General features: G+C 38.4%; 1 protein-coding gene across 2 annotated transcripts in view; it reads left to right on the top strand.

Annotated features, from left to right (window-relative positions):
* MALRD1 (MAM and LDL receptor class A domain containing 1) overlaps positions 1–20998 on the top strand; it is a 562786-nt gene that overhangs the window by 96298 nt on the left and 445490 nt on the right. For both annotated transcript variants that reach the window (XM_084782548.1, XM_084782549.1), the window contains exons 12-13: positions 3684–3781; positions 13617–13790. In XM_084782548.1, the coding sequence (XP_084638674.1) occupies positions 3684–3781; positions 13617–13790 (272 nt within the window). The remainder of the gene's footprint in view (positions 1–3683; positions 3782–13616; positions 13791–20998) is intronic.

Here is a 20998-nt window from a genome sequence, read left to right on the forward strand (position 1 = left end):
TGCTTCCCAGGAACCCACCTCAGGCTTGGTAGCAAGCTGCATTGCTCACTGAGCCACCTAATCTGCCCCAGTAGTGGTTTCAAACCAAAAAGGATGAGAAGGAGAATCAGGATGAGAAAGAAAAAGGAAGTGATGAAATGGAAGTTCACAGGAACAGGGAAACATCAATTATAATGCCACACAGTGCTCTAGTCCAGTTTGTTTTAAAGCTTTAAGTTTATAAGTTACAGCTTTTTAAAACCAATCTCATGTTTTCTCACACACATGTACATATCTATATACAATTTTACAAACTCAGAGTATCTGGGTGCTGTGGGTATTTATGTTTGTTTTTATAGTAAACTATTGGTTTTTCCTTCCCTCCTTTTGCTTGGTTTCTTTGCTCATTTCTTCTTTGTTTAAACATGTAAACAAACAGCCCATAGATCACCTTTTACCATTGTGTATATTCACAGAATCACACACAGATCACATACATATATACATAGTATGTATATGAGTGTAGCTCATAGACATCTCTACACATTATAAGTTATGATCAATTACTTGTAACTTTGTGTTAAGTTTCAGTTGAATTATAGGAAAGTACAGTCTTTTTTTTTGTAAATATCACAGTGAGTTTTAAAACTTATATACAATCTGTAACCACCAAACAAATCAAGATCTAGAATGATCCCATTCTCCCATATGTCACTTTGTAGTTGACATTTCTCCCATATCCTGCCACATGCACCTGTTGATATATACCCCCAAATTATTGTCTGTTTAAAGGGTATTAGGTAAATAGTTCATACAGGCTCCGGATTCTACCCTTCTTAAATCAGCACCATGGATTTGAAATTTGTTCTTGCTAATGATTTCTTTTTAATACTTGAGTAATATTCCATTTTATTTATTAACTTGTCAACTGAAAAAAATTGCACTATACATGCCTCAGTCTTGATTGATATGTATTTTCACTTCTCTTGTACTCTCTGTGCAATGCTGATAATATTTTCATATGGGTTGGTTAGGGATTCCTTTGTCACCTCTGGGCAATGAATGCTCATCCACCACTTTTAAATGTGATTATTTTCAAGGAGGTCTTCCGTCAGTACACAGGTCAGTACATAGGAATCTCAGAGACAGTAGCTGTGTAGAACTTGCTTCCTGTTCTGATACAGAAGGACAGGATTTGGGCACCAGAAATGGGAGAGTGAGCACTCCCCACAGTGACAGCCTCACACTCTTCCATGCTCCATAGCACATGCTTGTGTCTCACCATAAAATTTCAGGTTGCAGACAGGGCTCAGCGGTTAAGAGCACATACTGCTCTTAAAGACCAAAGTTCAGTTCCCAGCTCCCATGTTGGGGTCTTCCAACTGCCAATTATTCTTAGCCTTAGGGACAGCCCACAACGCTGGCCTCAGCAGGCACCTGTATGCACAGGCATATATGCACACAGAGGCACATACACATAATTAAAAATAATAAAAGCAAATCTTTACGAAATTTCAAACTTACCAATTTATTGAGATGATACTGCTTAATTTCACTATATCCTTCCTAGTTATCAGTGCAGAGGTTTTGAAAACCCGTTGTCGTATTTTATAGGTGTTTGCAGCCTTTATAAATGCCACACTCTAAAAATTCTTTTTAGGTGGTCCTTGTATATATAATAACAGATTTATTTGATCTTTTTAAAAGATTAATTTGTGTGTGTGTGTGTGTGACCCACAAGAGTGTGGGTGCCTGAGAGGGCCAGAAGAGGAAGGTGCATCCATGTAACTGGAGTTACAAATGGCTGTGAACTGACCAGCGTGAGTGCTGGCAACTCAGACCCTTCATAATAAGAGTCAGCTCTTTTAACTTCTGTATCATCTCTTTGCAACCCCAAATGTAATTGTTTTAAAATTGTTAACCCAGAACCCAGTGCCTTTCACAATTATATTTTCTCTATAGATCTACTATTATTCTGTCTGTAAATAGCGAAAATTTTATACTCTTCTTTCTTGAATTAAAATCTTCTGTGAGTTCATGCATGACGTGTGTGTGTGTGTGTGTGTGTGTGTGTGTGTGTGTGTGTGTGTGTGTGTGTAGAGAGAGAGAGAGAGAGAGAGAGAGAGAGAGAGAGAGAGAGAGAGAGAGAGAGAGATTTTAACTTTTCTGTTTCTGTATAGAGCACACAGATAAGGCCTCTGGGAATTGCTGAGTAGAAGTAGTAGCTGCTGGGCTTGTTTTATTCTCCCCCCCCCCCCCCCGCCCCCGGACAGGATTTCTCTGTGTAGCCTTGACTTCCCTGGAACTGTCTTTGTAGATCAGCCTGACCTCGAACTCACAGAGATCTGCCTGCCTCTGTCTCCCGAGTGCTGAAAGTAAAGGAATGCACCATCACACCTGGCTGCCTGTTTTATTCTTATCACCAGGGAAATGTCAAAAATTCAACCTTGAGTACCATACTTGTTAAACCCAGTTGTCTGTAACATTCCTTTTGATTCACAATTTGCTAATAATTTTTAATGAATATATGTTAAAATTTGTCAAATTAGTTTTACAGCTTTTGTGATAGTCATGTGATCATCAGATTATTCTTTTTATTATAGAGACTGAATCTCAAATGATACAGCAATTTTAGGCATACCTTAACAAAACTTGTTGGGATTAATTTTATCTCATTTACTTTTTGCTTGTGTACTCAACATACATATGTTTTCCTATGGTTTTTTGTCAATATTCCTTAAGAGAGCAGTCCTTCCATTCTTAGAGTCTAGTTTCCAGGTTACTGCATGGAAAAGGTGTAGGGTTTGCAAAAGATGAGCTGGTGGGGATGTCTGCATAAGTGTAGGCGTGAATCTATAAAATAGCATATATTGATTATGAAATCACTCCCTTTTAAAGTCAGCATCAATCTGCATCCAGGACAATTACTTTCTGAAGGAGGTATTTTCCAAGTCACACAGTTGGCTTTATAAGTTGCTTAGAGACCATTGGTTGTTATACTACGACAGTCGCTTTGTGAGTATCAAAGGGCAGGATCAGACACCCGACATTGTTTGGCGTAGCTTTCCCTGTGAATTTTCCATATTAAAGGATGCTACCCCTGATGCGGTTCAGAGCATGTAACATTCCGAGCTGCTAAAAGATGCTGTCCCCTGTGCGTTAGCTGTGAGTACATCCACGTCAGTTAAAATCTAAAGGCAGTTATTTTGCTAATGTTCAGATTAGATCTTTAATTAAGCTCTCATCGCCTCCAGCACAGACAACAATGTCAAACATGTAAGCCCCCAGAGGAACCAGAATCATTGCATACGCTCCTCTCCTTCAGTACATTTCGAAGAGACTTAAAAATAAAACTCTCAAGAGAATTTCCTAAGGGCATGTTGAATATCTAATTGTAAACTCAGAAGCTTCATTTAATTTGATTTCAAACTCTATGACAGGAGTTAAAGCAATAAAAAAAAAGTTTGTTTAGGTAATTTGGATTCAGAGTTTATCTTTTATCAATTAAATTTTATTTAAGATATTTAATGTCATGCATATGAAATTCTCTGATTATTTACAGAGCCTAATGGCAAATAAGTGAAAACGTGATTACATTTACCTGAGTGACAGTTAAGTGAGACCAAGGGGGCAAAGTGCTAAGGGTACACCAGAACTAGGAACTAACTACAGGACTTTACATTTGTTTCTGTTTCTTTTTCCAGACTCATTTATTTATTTTGGGCCACAGCAATCCACTGGAGTGGCCAGGATTGGAAGTCCTATCCTTACCAAATCACCCACCGCCTCTACTCCATGCCAGGTAAACAGCTCTTCTGAGCCTCCCTTGGCCATTGGTTGCTTATAAGTGATTGGATTCAGATTGCATTGATAGCAGATGCCCGACATGTTTTCTTATTGTTTTCAGGATGCTCCTCCTCCTCCTCCTCCTCCTCCTCCTCCTTCTTCTTCTTCTTCTTCTTTTTCTTCTTCTTCTCCTCCTTCTCCTCTTCCTCCTCCTCCTTCTTCTCTTCCTCCTCCTCCTTCTCCTCCTCCTCCTCCTCCTTTTTCTTCTAAGTAATTTATTCAGATTGCTTCCAGATTGTTATCCCCTCACTTGTATCTTCCCCTTCCCCCTCCCTTTTTTATCTTATGCCCCTCCCTTAGACCTCTGACAGAAAGGGACCTCCTCCCCCACCATATGACCACAGACTATCAGATCTCATCCAGATAACCTGCTTCACCTTCTTCTGAGTGCCACCAGGCCTCCCCACCAAGGGGAAGTGGTCAAATTGGGGGCACCAGAGTTCATTTCAGAGGCAGTCCCCACTTTCCCCACAACCACGGAGAGTGAGATGTCCATTGGATAGATGTGAACTGGGGATCTAGGTTTACTGCATGCATTGACCTTGCTTAGTATGACAGTTGATTCAGGGACCCTGAGTCTAGATCTGCCAGCCTTGATTGTCTTCTTGTGGTGCTCCTAGATCCTCTGAGTCCTTCTATTTCCCTGTTATTCCATACTACTCTCACCTGGAGTTAGGTAGCGACTCCCAGCATCTGCCTCGATGCCTCACTGAGAAGAGGCTCTCAGAAGATATCCATGTTGGGCTAATATCCACTTATAAGTGAGTATATACCAGTAGCTGCTTCATCCTGAAATGCAGCATCCTTCCAAATAGCTTTGCAACACGTCACTTACACTGTTCTCTTATGGGGCCTGCTATAGCTTTCATTACTTTTTATTCTCTTCATGTGGGCCTTTGAATAATCTAAAGTGGATGTACTTTCCTTAATTTACTACCTGCTTTGCTCAAGAGTATAAATTGAGTAGGTTAGGTAAATGCCTGCTGAGAAAAAGCAAACAAAAATGAGAACGGGTGAATATATACAGAAAAATTACATTTATTGAGATTCTGTATTCAGTATGCTACCAAACACACAACAGACAGTAAATTTTTCATTCGATCTCAGCACAATGGAGAAGACAGCATCCCTCTGCAGCCATCTGGCATTTAACTCACTGGTTTGCCAGTTTCAGTTATGGTACATATTGCTTGATGACGACTGTGGAGATAGTGTCCCTGGTGAAATGATAAGCATTAGTGTACCTCCTATACATGGCCATATGAATGAAAATTGAATTATATACTGCCCTGTATTCTGCATATAGAAGGTATGGTGTGATGGTTAATGTTTATGGTCAACTTCATAGGATATGAACCAGCATGAAAATGCAGTTTTGGATATGACTGTGATAGTGCTTCTGGAAAGGCCTAACAGAAATGGGAAGACCTACCCAGCTGTGGAAGGTCCCATCCCACACACTGGGGTTCTAAAAGCACATGCAAGTAAAAACAAGCTGAGCACTAACGTTCCTCTTTCTCTTTCCTCACTACGCAAGCAAAAAATTCAGGTACTGGAGACTCCTCTGCCATGGGGCAGGCAGAATCATATCCCCTGCAAGGAATATTTCCCTGCATAGAGCTAGGATGGGAAACCCTAAGGTGAAAAGAGAACCCAAGACCTGGGGCATACCAATATCGTGGGATCTCCTTTAGGGAAAGCTGCTGATGTGGAGTGGATCTGGCCCCAACTAGAGGCTGTGTATGCTCTATGGCATCCCTTTCACGATGGATAGTAACCTGAACCAGGAACCAAAATTAGCCCTTCTGAACGGAAGTTGCGTTTATCATGTGTTTGGGACAGAACAGTAAGAATTGTGGCTGACACAATCAGTATTCACTAACTAGCCCTTTGACTTTCTAGAACACTTAAGTCTTAAATCACACGTGTCCATCTTGTTTATTTTCCATCCTTTACAGAGATTGAGCATACCACTAAGCCTCAAGATTTTAGTTAATTTTTGAGTCTTTACTGATCAGAAAATAATGACTAGATAAATACTGAAGTGCACAGTAAATTCATACCTTGAAGTATGGGGTCGTAGCTATTTCCTCGAACATCCTTGATAATAGATTTCTTACTACCCTTAGGTATAAATTGAATTAACTTTTCAGTTTGGGATAAGCTCCTGGAGCTCTTAATAGGTTGTCCTTACTGTTTTTTGTTTTTTTTGTTTTTTTTTGTCTTTTTACTTTTGCCCCCTCCCATTTCTTTGTGGAAATGAAGATTAAAGCCACTGCCTATCTCCCCCTGTTTTCACCTTATCCAAATGCCCTCAACATGTTTCTACCTTTCCTTTATTTTTAATTAAACCTTATGTGATGGAATGATATAGATTTTCTTAGGAACCCCCAGAAGCAGTTCTCCACACTTTAAAAAGTACTTTCCAAGCTAATTTAGCTTTAATTCAAGGTCATACACTAAGTTATAGACACAAAAATCATTAAGTGCATGGGAATAGGATATATTAATTTTACATTCATTCCATGTATTTGGGAACAAATATTAAGAGTGTATAAGATTCTTAGGATTCATTGAGTGTTACTGAAAAACCGTGTGTGTGTGTGTGTGTGTGTGTGTTTGTGTGTGTGTGTGGTGTGTGTGTGTGGTGTGTGTGTGTGTGTGGTGTGTGTGTGTGTATGTGTGTGTTGTATTATGCTCTTTTTGAACATGTCCTGCAGTTTTCTTCACTATATCCTTGTTGATGACCATTAATTGCTGTTTGTCATCGTGATGTCTAATTTTTATCATTTCCTGTTGGGTAAATTGTGTTTTTGGTAACGTATATAGCTTTGCTGTGGGTGTTTTTCAGATGGATCCCAGTGAGAACATCATTGCTGAAGGTAGAGGATGACCTCAGAACTAAGGTTTTGTCCCCAGTGGATTCAGATACTGATTTAATGGGTCTCCTATTTTGTGGAAAATGAGAGTGCTTCAAAGACCCACTATAGACTCACAGAGTATTTGGTTTTCTTTTTCGGGGTGCATCTTCTTCATATTCAGCCATCTTTGAGCTGGAGAGGAGTTTGAATTGCTTGATAACATATTTAGCCTAGAAACGAGTAGGAGACTGGAAGGAAGGCCATGTGTGGCCTGAGATACAAATGGTGTTTTCACTGTGTTTTATTTCTCAGTGTATAAAATGTCCTTATTTATAAGCATAGTGTAGTATATGATACTTCCATAAAAGTTACAGGGTAAGCAACCAAACCAAATTCCTGTCTTCTTAGGTAACCGGAGAATCTGGCTGATTCTCTGATTCAGAACATATTGATAATAGTTCTGTTTACGGGACAAATGTTCTTCATTATAAAATAATACAGGAAAGCAATAAAATAACCCAAGCTGGGCACTTTGATATGATTAAAGCCTCCATTTTATGAAATTATGTGCTTATTTTCTCTCTACACAGTCATATCAGGCTAATACCATTAAGGGTAGTTTTTGAAAGGACTTTAAAGGAACATGAGCTTTCTTCTGAGTCACCTTTTCTAATAGCACAATTTAGGGTCATTTTGTAAGAATTACCTTGTATCTTGTACTTTATATATAGTCAACACATGGGTCCAGCGTGTACATTGTTCCTGCAGCTTGTCATTCTTCATAATGTGGACTTTAATTTAGAAGCTTCTAAAGTCACTTCAGCCATTAGTGGAAACTTGGCACATTTCCTCCAAATAGGAGGTAGGACAAACAGAACACATGCAGACCAGAAGCCATTACTTCTCATTGACTTTGACATGTAGTTACTGGTTATAATTAGTTGGGAAATATGAAATATGAAAGAGATTAATGCAAGCACTAATATTTTCTGAGTTCACATTTGTTGTTGTACAAAAGCCACAGTTATTTTACTTTTAGGATTTTGCGGTTGAAAACAGAAAGCTTGATAATATGAACCTTGAGCTTTCCGTATTTTTAAGTTTCAAATTTAACATTCCAACTTGCTTTGCAGTTATTCTAATGTGGCTTCTTTTGAACGTAATTTAAATTTTTATCTTTTAAGGAATGCATAGTACAAAACCAGGACAAAGGTAGATGGTGTGAAGGAGGTTGGCTTTCACACTAAAATCCCAACAAAGTGGACTTTCCACATTTGGACGTAGGTTTCTCAGCCCTCCTGGGATGCGCATGCTTTAGAGTCAAAGATGTCAAAAGCAAAACCTAACAACAAACAGACAAACCAAACCAAGAAACAAAAGGAAACAACAAACATCAAAAAACAAACATCCCTACCTCTCAGAACTCATGCTTAACACTGTGTAAACATTCTCTCTGTGGTTTGGTGTGGGTCAGTACTCTGTGGCAATCCCAGTTGTTGCTAGCAACAGACTAAATGTGTGTTTGTCTTAACAACACGCGAAGCTTGTCAGGGACAGTGGGCTAGCTGCTGTGAAAAAATACATGGCAGAAGTCCCTTAAAGGGATGAAGGACTTTTTATTTCAACTTGAGGTTTCGAAGAGTTCAGCGCCATGGTTGCCTGGCCTTATGCTCATCAGCCAGAAATAATGGCAGGAGAGTAGCTGAGCTGATGAACTGACTCTCACCTCATGGTAGACAGAAGTCAGAGGGAAAAAGAACCTACCACCAGCGCCATTATTTCTTTGGCTTCACCTCCTAAAGTTGCTTCTATTTAGTAGAAAGTGCTACTATCTTAGTGTTAAGTGTCCAAACTATACTGGATACAGTGATTCAGTGTAAAACATGACAAGAAAGTGTGGTATACTAATAACTATAAAACTCAGAGACAGTTTTGAAATTTCTCCAAAAGTAAGGTGATGAAATCACATCAAAGAACAGTTAATAAAAGTGTGGTTCTGGGGTGTAGCAAGAAGGCTGATCTCCCTCTTGTCCATGGTTTTGATGCTTAGGTATTTTTTGCTGGGTTCTGAATGATGCCAGCCGGTGGCGAACAGGTTAAACAAGTATGTAGTCATATCACTTTCAGATGAAAGACTTCAGTGAATAGAAAAGCCTCTCAGCTGCTGGTCATGCTAAACTCTCACTTAGGCCTGCCCAGAGACTGAATACTAGGTATAAATATAATTATACCAGGACCTGTACAGTTACCATAGGGTTGGGGGGGTGATGTGTACCTATAGAGTAATCATCTTCTCACGGTAACTATTCCTAGTGGAATTTAGAGAACCTATACATCTTTGTTTTTTTCTGTTCTTATATGTTAAATATTATCCCTGTCATTCAGATGTTCATATTCTTAATCTTGATGCTAAAATATATAGCAGGTGTGACAAAAAGAAGAACAAACAAGATATATAGTCTGATGTGAAGCCAGAAAAGCAGAGGCAGCTGTGAGTAGGGAATGCACCTGAGAAAGGACAAGACGGCCGTGCTGAGCGGTTCTGAGACAGGGAAGTGCGCTATCCGCTCTTCTTGCTGTGATAAAATGGCATGACCAAAGCAACTGAGAGAAAAAGAGTTTATCTGGGCTTATGGTTCCAGAGGCATGAGAGTCTGCTCTGGTGGAGAGGCGAGGCCAGAAGCAACAGGCATGTCAGCTGGATCAGAAAGCTTACATCTTTAACCACAAGTATGAAACACAGTGACCTGGGAGTGGTGTGAGGTTTTAATGTCTCAAAACCTACCTCCCAGTGACACACCCCCACCAGTAAGGTTGTCCACCTCCAAAACTCCCCAAACAGTGCCATCGACTGGTGACCCAAGTGTCCAGATGCCAGATTCCGTGGGGGGATATTTTCACTCAAACCAACACAGAAAATAAAAATGAAACTAAGACTGTGAGATATGAGGAAAGAAGTAGAGAATTTGAGGCAAGTTTTTAAAAGAAGCTAAGTTAAACTCAAATGAAAAAGAAAACATGAATATCAAGGAAATGGCTTTAAATTCTAAGTAAAGTACGTAGGTGTTGTCTATCAACTTATGTAGCGGAGTCACTAGCTCTGGCTTTCTGGATTGCTGGTGTCAGTCACCTGAAAAGGAGTCTTCCCTTTGTACTAAATGCCTATGTTTGTGTGCTTATGGATGTTTGCTTGCTTATAACTTTTCATGTGTAAGATAAAAATATGTATGGGTGTTTTGCCTGCGTGTATATATCTATACCACATGCCTGCCTGGTTCTCACAGAGGCCAAACAAAGCCATCAGATTCTCTGGAACTGGAATTACAGACGTTTAGGAGCTGCCATGTGGGTGCTGCTAATCAAATCTGGGTCCTCTGGAAGAACAGTCAGTGTTCTTAACCACCAAACCATCTTTCCACCTCCTCCCCTCTTTTGGAAACATTATCTCGTGTAGACCTCACTGACCCTTACCTCACTCTGTGTTTAGGGTAATATTGAACTCTCGATATCCTGCCTCCTGAGTGCTAGAATAACAGGTATATGCCATAGTACCAAGCTTGAGATTCATATTAAAATAAATATCACAATACAGTTATAGAGGATAAAATACATTGAGTTTAAATTTTCTCTCTCCTTTTCAGTGAAGTTATTGTTCCATAGGTTTTTTTTTTTTAAAGGTTCTCTATGTAGCATGAGCTAGTCTCAAAAATGCTATTTCTATGCCTTGGTGGCCCTAGTGCTTAAATTATCACAAAAAGTCAGCTCTCGTATTAGTTTTGTAGTCAAATGTCTTTAATGGTACAGTTTTAAGCATTCTCTGCAGTGTTGTTTGAAGCGATGTCCTCCTATGATGGGAAATTTCCTGTGTGAGGCTCAGTATGTGTTCATTAGGTCGTTGCTGTTAAGCACTTAGGATGGTGAGTGTCACGGAGACACTGAGCTTTCCTCTTTGCTGTGCTTCAGTTTAGCTTTACACATCTACACTGTGTTGTGCCTTTATTATTACACATGCAGCCTCATGTCCCTTATCCTCACCAACTCCCATGGAATATTCTGGATTCCTAAGGACAACCAAGATACTATGCATTATCTGATACAGATACTTTCCTCTCTTCTTCTGTCCAGTTCCCCTTATTCCCTCACGCTTTCTCCAAACTCCCCTTTCTCTAAATTTTTACTGAAACTAAAGTCCCATGAACAGCCCATGTATTCCCTTTTTGTCTCTCAGTGTGCTGACTGAATACCTCCTATACAAACATTGCTGTAATGGGTCTGCAAGGGGTTTCAACATGCCTCATGATTTTGGCTTGAAAGCTTAGTGGCCGACCTGCCATTGAGTGTATACCCAACTGAGAGCCTTCGGCTTTTCACGCTTGATTTAGGATCTATTTCAAACCCCAGCTGTATAATGCTGAGTTAAATTACTTCTCCCTTAACAGTACTAAATATGAAAAGTCTTTGGAAGGTTTCTTGATCTATGCTAGGATGAAGGATTTAAGTCTCTACAATGCAAATTCTCTTAAATATAACATATATGCTCCTCTTCTGTTGAATATGGATCTCCTCGGCATTTATGTTTAGTAACTATTAAAATAACTTCACACTAGTGAAGAACTGAGTGACAGCTTGGCAGCTCAAAATACTGATGGGCTATGAGCATGTCCTGCACAACCAGGTTTGAAGCTATTTGCTTATTCACAACCTGAGAACATGGTGAGACTTACTGCAGGGTTCTAAAATTTAATTGCCACCGAGGAAGGAGCCCTTGCTCTCCGTGGTATTTAATTAAACACTTCCTTTTGACTTTGCATTTCTAATTTACCTGTCAAGGTCTGAACTTAGGTAAGCATGGCAACAAAATCTAAGATGAAATGGACAGTCAGAAAGGATGTTTTGATCAGGTAGTGGTCATGGCATCTACACAGGAAAATAATGTCAAATTGGGACACAAAGTGGTTAGTGTTTCAAACTGAAGAATTTAAACAGAGCATGAAAAATACATCTTGTTCTTACCATCGTAACAACTGCCTCCTTGAGTGTTTCATTTTTCTTTAAGATGTCTCTGAAGCCTTAGTTCTCTCTATATGATAATGGGTAGGATGAAAGATCACTGTGCCTCTGAACTATTATTTTGTGGAAAAAATATTATGCAGAATGTATCATCCCCAAACTGAACGGATTAATCTTTTCCGTACACAGTGCCAGGTCCTGAGAAAGTGCCTAGTAAGTATTGGTAGGACAAGTGAGTGCTGAAGTTCATGGTAGAGTTACTAATGTTAGGAGGAAGTAGAAAACTCCCTTTGTTCTATTTAGTACATTAGTTAAGCTACAGCCTCTTAGATGTTCTCATCATCAATGACAATTAGGAATAAAATGTTCACATTTATCTAGCATCCTTAAGGATAGTTTATGTGCCTTGAATTATTAATGAATAGTTGGCTATGAACATTCAAGTTTATCAATGATAACAGAAAAATTTAACAAACTTATTTGTTATACTTTTGCTGTATTGAAAACACTTATTTTCAGAGAAAGTATTTACTCACTTGGGATTTGAATATAAAATAGCATACATAATTATTTCAAATGTGGTAAATTTGGATTACAATTTGTACAACGTAGAGTATAGGGTGGAGGACACATGACTATAGTGGCAAAGATAACATCCTCAAACTTACTTTGTTGCAGCACATTTTTATCCTATTTATTAATACAATTTTGACAAATGTTAAAAACACATGTGCCCAGAATTTTTTGCTACGGGAAGAAAAAAAAATCAGTGTCATGTATATTATTGAAGTATTCTGGGATATTTAATTTTTATTTCTAAAAGAAATTAATATATGTACTTAGAGGAGGTGTGCGTAAAGGTGTATGAAGGTCAGAGGACAACTTGCATGAGCTGGTCATGACTACTAAACATAGGTATTGACAGCAAGAGGCTTACTCTCGAAGCCAACTTGCTGGCCTATTATTTTCTGTTTTTCTGTTATTGAAAACAGAATTTTCCTCACATAATCTATCCTGATTACAGTTTCCTCTCCTTCCACTCCTCTCATTTCCTTCCCATTCCCCTCCCCCCTCATCCAGATCCACCTGCTTCCTGTCTCTCTTTAAAAACAAATAGGCTTCTAAAGGATGATAGTAAATAATATAATAATTAATAGTATAATATAACCTAATATGACAAAATAAAAGCCAACACATTGAAATTGGACAAAACAAACAAACAGAAGGAGAAGAGCCCAAGAAAAGGCATAAGAAACAGACATGGGCCCAGCAACCCACTACATACCATAAACCCACCAAACTGGAAAGCCATAATATACACCCATAGAACCTGTAGGATAAAAAGAGCAAAATCTCTGAATAAAATATATCAAAATAAAAATAAAAAATAAGAGTCTTGACACACATTATGAAACATGGAAACCTTCAAAATACCATTCAGTTTGTTTTCTGTTGGCCATGGTCTACCTGCAAGGGGAGTTAGTTTCCCTATTGAGCCCCCCTCCCCCACCCCATTAAAGGAAACTAAATTTTATTTTACAAGAGATTTTCAAGTGGAAACAGCTTCTGGGTCAGCAATGTGGGCATATATCAACTTCTTTCAGCTCTAGGATTGCATGTGAGTACTATGTAGGCTGCCTTAGTCTCTGTGAGCACATAGGCACGAGAGCCAATCCATGCTCACGTCCTCCTCCTCAGGTACAGGAAGTTGTGTGCAGCTTGCTCCTCTCTGATTCATACTCCCCACACAGAGCAGGAAACAGTGAGGCACCCCCAATGATATGCACTGGACATATCATTGGTAAGTACCCAGCACCAGCAGCATATAAGACAACCCACAAGTTTGGCACAGATTTTTGGGGGGTTAAAAAATCATTTTATATGCCAGAAATTATGGTAACTCCAAGTGTTTCTCTACAGGTGCGGTTTTGGTATCGTTTATCAGAGCATTCCCGTCTCTCTGTTTTCACAAGGACATCATTAGATGGCGGTTTGCTAAAGCAGAGTGAAGTGACCCGAGTCTTGGGATCTCAGTGGAGCCAAGCAGAGATTCTTCTCCATGAAAAAGCTGGAGAATCTTCTCTTCCTTTCCAGGTAAGCATGGAAGGAATTAATGCATCACACCCGAAGGTATGTAGTTCATGCTAGTCATTTCAGGCAACAAAGAAGCATATCCACGGAATATTTACTGTATTAATCAGGCAAGCATGTTAATGTTCGGGGGCAAGAAGATAATTACTTTGACCTAATGCCTCAGAATTATTTATGGAAGTATAACCAACTATCAGATATAAAACTCACATCAGGTGGCTGAGAGAAGTCTGGGAAGAATTTTAAAGCTGGAAGGTGAGGAAGAGTGCCACGAAACCACTGCCCCTTAGATACAACAGAGCTGTTGCCACCATGACACACTGCTGCTATGGATCCTTAAACAAGGACGGATCCTTCAGCATCCATTGTGGATAGACGAGAGAGGTGCCTATTTTCTCAGGCAGGTAGCGAATTAAGTTGCTGAAGGGAAGGGACTTTCACTTTCTCTGTATTGGGCATGTAGTTAATAAGACGGAGTTGATAGAGAAAGGGTGATAATACAGGGTAAGGAGTAAATATAATCACAGTTCATTGGATACATGTGTGATAATGTCAAAAATAATAAAAAGTGTATTTTCCTAAGTGGCTTGGCACATCTGAGGTAAAGAAAAGTGATTTGGATTGTGCCTTCATTTGCTCTGATCTAATAACACAAGGATGCTTGTTAAACCTTGATATAGCTGCATTGTTCAGTCATAAAAGCAGGTGACTAGAGCGCACTCTAGTGGATGCGGCAGTTCCCACCTTTCTGGACTGTGGCTTCCTTCTCTACGATGCCATTTTAGAAACTAGATCAAAAAACGGGGTATTGAAAAGACATTACCTCAATGTCGGGGCTCTGAGTAGCTACTCCGTTGATGTTGCTAACTGCAAATATTGTCTTGTATCTTTCTGTTTACTAATCTGAGAGATCATCTATAGATCATCACTATAGTGATGATAAGCGAAGTACTTCCGGGGAGGCTGAATAGTAAAGGGATCACAGTGAAGATGGTGGCTGTGTAGTTTAGAATCTTGGTTCCAAACCCATATATATGAGTATAGGAAACCTGTTTAAGCCTCTAAACTTTGGTTTCTCCTATTTGTGTGGTATGGGGTTGACTGTTGGCGCCGGAGTTGATAAATGCTACCTGTTCATGTACTGTTTGCCTCACAATCAGTTAAGATAATATCAAACAGAAACAAAGTATTTTTTTGCAGATGCTATTAAATTCTACAGCTGTATGTTTAAAATAGGACTTGCACTCAGACTCAATCGTACCCAGATAGTAATTGATTGCTGAAGAAATGCTGGGCTTTCACCACAGCAGCAGCCTTTTGTCCTTGGCAATAAATAATATCAGAATGCGTGTATCTTAGTTTGATTTCCTGTTGCTGTGATAAAATACACTGAAAAAGGCAACTTAAAGGAGAAATAAATTATCCATTGCCCAAGATTATACTGAAATGTCAGGGAAGTCACCGTGGCAGACAGGAACCTGAAGGAGCTGGTCACACTGCTTCTGCAATGAAAAAGTAGAGAGACATGAATGCAAGCTGCTGCTTAGATTGCTTTCTCCGTTTTATACTGATCAGGATCCTTGCCCAGGGAATGGTCTTGTCTACTTGAAAGATTTGTCCACATGGAGGATAGGTCTTCCAAGTCCAAACAACTTACTCAAGATAACCCGCCACAGGTACGCCCAGAGGAGTCCTTTCTCCCAGGTTATTCAAGAGCCTGTCAATTTGAAATTTAACACTAACCACACTCCTGGAAAGCAGCTGATTCCCCTGCAACAGGAAGCTTGAATAAAGAAAGGTGAAATTGAAATTTGTGCCTGCTCAGTACATCCTTCTACCATCCCTCCTTAGTTAAATGGTGTTCTCTTCATCAGAAAGAGCAGCCTCAGGTGGCCACAGTGCTATTCCAAGGCTCTTCCTCCCAGTAAACACAGCAGGAATACGGGGCAAGCATCCACTTTTCTGACTATTCACTTTATAAGGACTAAATACGTGTAGATACATGTAAAGAAATCTAGTACTGAGTAACTTGCACCAGGCAGCTATTAGCATTGCTGTGGTAGCTGTTGCTTCCATATTGCATGGGAATAATGGATATGGAATAGATATCAGGATTCATTCATAATTTGCAAGGGGAAGTCCTTTTGTTCAAAACTCCAGATTCAATAATTAGAATCCTCTGTAGCAGGAGAACGTCTCCTGGTTCAGTGCTAACATTTAATGGATAAAACTTCTGATGACTCCTGTTGGGATAAGTGTTTGATACAAAGATCACCCATGGATCCATCTCAGTATTAGTTACGATTGCCTGTGACAGGACAAGAAAATGGCAATTTATTTTTTGTCTCCAGTGTTTGTATTATACATTCAATAGCTTCAAAATATTCATGTTTATTTAGACAGAAACTCACCGAAACAACCTTTCACAGTCTGTTATTGACTGACACTGGGGAGAAAAGAGAGTAACAGTTGACAGGTCCAGCTGTCTGAGAGATACTATGAACTGAAGTGCCCACTGTTCCTTTCTGTGACTGGAAGTTCTCCTCCACTGTGACTCGAGTCAACAAAGCGTGGACTTTATTCTTTTTAATATTATTTGTTTTGGGTTTGAGTTTTGGATTTGCTCTGCTATGCAGACTGATGGATTGTAGATTGGCCAGTGATTTTGTGCTGGTGTGTACTGTGGTGACCCCAGACAGTGATGGCTTCTCCCATGACCCTGGCCTGCTGATCTCTGTCCCATAGGTGTGACTTAGCAGTATGTTTTGCCTCTTCTTTCCAACCATCCTTGACATTGGGCTTTCTCTGAGCCTCATACGTGTTTAATTTATCCACGACCAGGCAGGTATCCTCCTCTGCACTTTTATGTCTTTCGTTAATCCTTTTACATGCTCACTGTAGCATACATTTGCTTTAGACAATATAGACAAGTAAAAAGAAACAAAGGGGGAATACCCTAACCTTTACCACCACATTTTATTATTGTCCATCTATCATCTCAAATTAGAAATTGCTAAAAATTAAACTTGGGAATCAATATTTTTTGAAAATTAATTGAGAGTTAAGAACCCCACGTGATGTGCATCAACGCGAAGTCTTTGGGCAATTTATTTTACTATGAGTTATTTGTACTCTCTTGTGCTTATCTCCCATAGTGATAACAGTAATAAACAACACATAGGCTATACTAACAATCTTAAGTCCAAACTGTACAGATCCGGAACCTATCTGGCCCCTATAGACTTTGGATAGGAATTATGGAATTATACTAACTTTCATAGGTGGATCAGTTTAGATTTTGTGCACTCATACATATATTATTTAAAGTATGCATACTCATATGCTATAAATAATTTATTTACTGCAGTGATATGACATACAATAATTATGTGTATATAGACAATAATAGGAAAGAAAGAAACACATATGCAGTCATATCTTAAGTAAATGTCAGTACTTTATTTGTGAATATGTTGACAGTAATTGTTCAAAAAGATAGTTTTGGTCTAGTTTGTACCTTTTATATTTTTACCTATGCCAGAAAAATTCTGATATTATATTGGTTATTTATCAGATTTCACTAAGCATATGTTTTAAATCCTGAAATTATACATGAAGATTCTATATACACGCTCACATATAACAGCACATAAAGATGATATTGTACCCATGGATATTCTATCTGGAGCTTAAATCTGAATATATTTTAAGTGAGTATTTTAGAAACACTCCAAGGTTGCATCATTTAAGGGTGGCCTTGCTTTGGTTTCATCACTGGCTCCATATGGTTAAGCTCTGAACCTATTTATTTAGGGCAATCTAATCCAGTCTAAACAAAGGCAACAAGAGAGGTCCTGGATTATGAGACCTATGTATTTCATTTTAACCATGAAATTTGGATGCAGAGTGGTGCTTTGATGTGAATTGGAGACCATAACAGGGAACAAATTGCTTTGAGTTTCCTAGGATATAATCACGCTGGGTTGCTAGGACTTGCGTTCTCCTGCTGGGAAAGGATTAGGCCCTCTGTTGATTCTGTAAGAAAATTAATTTAACAGCCTTTCAGGAATCTCTCCATCACCTAGCTAGAAGAATTGGAAGAATTTTAGTCAACTAGTTAATTATATTCTTTCCAATCTGTTTTAACTTGGTCTGTTCATGTTCAGCTGCTATGCTGAGCTCTTTCCATGAAAAGAAATCCTTGCACTTTGCAATTTTGTTTTGTAATTTTTCTTCTAAATTCTAATATCTAAAAGCGTTATTTTGTTTGAGCACTATTCCTTGATTTCTTACTGGTCTAATATGTAAGTTCACATTTTAGGTTTGTCTGAAAATGTCTCTTTTATATTGTCTACAAGGAGTGATTTGATGTACGTCCTCTATCAGAATTATTGTTATTAATAAAAAACAATTGCATCACCTACCAGAAGAGTTAGGGGACGGTCAGATTTAGAGCACACGTAAAGCTGCTGCGCCCTCGGCTTCTCTGTCTAGGACCTCAGGAAACCTTGAGTTGATCAGTAGCTTCGGTGTGATCCATCTGTTAGCCAACAGAGACCTCGATTCTTCATGAGATGTGCAATATTGTTTAATTGCAATGAAAAATGGCTAAGGGTACACATTCTTTCCCATGGCTCTTTGGCATTTAGCCAGTTACTTTTCAAAGCTTCTTTTTCTTTCACTTTAAAATGAATACAAAACCTATGCCATGTTCACAAGCTTAAAACTATGGATTGTGTCCTCTCTATAGTAAATTCTGCAGATAATATGGCTCCTCCCACAGTCTAGTTTCATTTTACTGCTAACAAATTTTATTTCTTGTTAGTTCAGTCATTCATTTACTTCATATTGTTTTATGTAACATAGCAGGGAGAGATGTTATGCTTTATTTTTTTCCCTGGGAATGCTTCTAGGTTTGTTGATATATAATCATTTGAATCTTAACAACATTTATGAGTTATAATTTGTAGAAGCAAGAAATTTTGTGGTTTTGTATTATTATAATTTAATAAAACAAAATCAACAAGGTTTTAAAATAATTTTCAAGAGGAAGTTCATTTACATTTAATTAAAAAGCCGAGGTTTAAGATTACTTGAGGATCTTTTAAACAGAATTTTTTAGCTTCCCTTTTTCATTGTTGAAACATTTATTCCAAATACACTGTTCCACACGTGTTAATTAAAGGTCTTGTAGTTCCTAAAGGTAACAACTTTCAATCACAACACAAAAGACCTGCTTGATAAAAACAAGTGATTAAAATTAATGGGTAGGTGAGATGGCTCAGTGAAAAAGGCACACCCTGCCAAACTTGAGGACTTGAGTTTAATTCCTACAGATTGGAAGTTGTAAATTGACTCAGAAACATTAACCTTTGACTTCCCCAAATGTGTCATGGCGAACATGTACCTGCATATAAAATACCAAAAGTTTTTCTAAGATAAAAATAGACATGAGCTGATAATTATTTATAGTTATGTATTGTAGGATTAAGGAATAATTTTATAAAAGTGAGCAATATATTTTTTATTTATTATAATTTATTCATCTTACATCCTGATTGTTATCCTCTCGCTGAGACCTGATAGGCTGTGGTCAGGCAGTGATGGAGGAGCCCCCCCCCCATCCCAGTCACGGGAAGATAGAAGTGGTTGATTTTTAATTAATAGTACCATTGTAATCTTTCTTTTAAAATTTTTCTTATTTTTATTTTATGTGTGTTGGTGTTTTTCCTGCATATGTATTTGCATGAGGATGCCAGATCTCTGAGTTATGAACAGTTATGAGCTGCCACATGGGTGCTGGGAATTGAACCCAGGTCTTCTGGAAGGGCAGAAGTGCTTTTAACCTCTGAGCCATCTCTCCAGCCTTCATTGTAATCTTTCAATATGTGCTCTTGAATTACATAGGAGTAAACAAGTGGGGTTGGAAATGACTGAATTTCAGGTTTCTTTGAATTTTGAGGTAAGCTTAAAAGTAAATTTTAATATTAGTGAATCACCTGGGGTGAAATATCCAAATGTTCAGGATGTAGTTTGTCACTGTCCTTCTTTACCTCTAGCCAGGACCCACTAGCTACATCTATAGAATAAAACCACATTTCTCTTCAGGAACAGAATCATACCCCCAACCTTCTGCCTTTTCTATGTTGATAAATATCTCTTTGTGGACAGGAAGAATTACACATTTAATTTTAATTGATATTACCAGTGCATATCGTCAATATATATGCAACTTACCAATGATATGTAACAGTTAAATATAAAAAGGGAATTTTCAAGTTTAAAGTTGCCACAAAGAAAGTATAATTAGTTAATAGTTTTAACATTTTCTAAATTATAGTGCTTGCATTTATTATGCAAAACCTCTTTTCTAAAATTAGCACCATTATTTTCTGCCTCTTGTGTGGAAGCCAGATTTCTTAGCCAAGCTTTTAAAAAAGCCAAGTACAATCAGAACTTTGCAGATGATTCAAATTTTATGTATCACATGATAAAATACCAAAACCTGCAAATAAAACACCCAGTCTTCCTCACTGTTATTATCTACCACCATAGCCTGTATTTATTGATTCAAACATACTGCCTTAGCTTAATTTCTGATCCATTCTACTTATTGATTGTGTGTGTATGTATTTGTTTATCAAATATACCTAGAAACAAAATTGTTACATAATTTCATCCTATTGGTTTTTTCTGTAAAATTTTTAAAAAAGTGACACATGCTGAGGGTCTTCCCATATTAGCTCAAAGAGACAAACAGTATGTTAAAAAGGAGATTATTCCATAGGGAATATGCATCCACTATCAAAAGCAACATTAAACCTGTGAGTGTTCAGTGTAAATGGAGAGAAATGGGTTTAACACATATGCCATTCATGTATTTGGATACTTGGTCCCTAATCAGTAGTGCAGTTTGGGAAGGAGTAGGAGGTGTGGCCTGGTTGGAGGAGGTGTGTCATTGGGATTGGGTTTTGAGGTTTTTTTTTTAAATTTAAATTTTATTAATTTATTCATATTACAACTAAATTGTTATCCCATCACTTGTATCCTCCCATTCCTCTCTCCCTCCTGTTTTCACCCTATTCCCCTCCCCTAGGTCTAAGACCAAGAGTCACACCTCCCCCACTATATGGTCATAGGCTATCAATTGTCATCTTGGTAGTCTGCTTACTCTTTCTTTGAGTGCCATTAGGCCTCCCCACCAAGAGGAG

This window comes from Acomys minous, assembly GCF_964271855.1.
Source record: "Acomys minous genome assembly, chromosome: 5".
Taxonomy (NCBI): Eukaryota; Metazoa; Chordata; class Mammalia; order Rodentia; family Muridae; genus Acomys; species Acomys minous.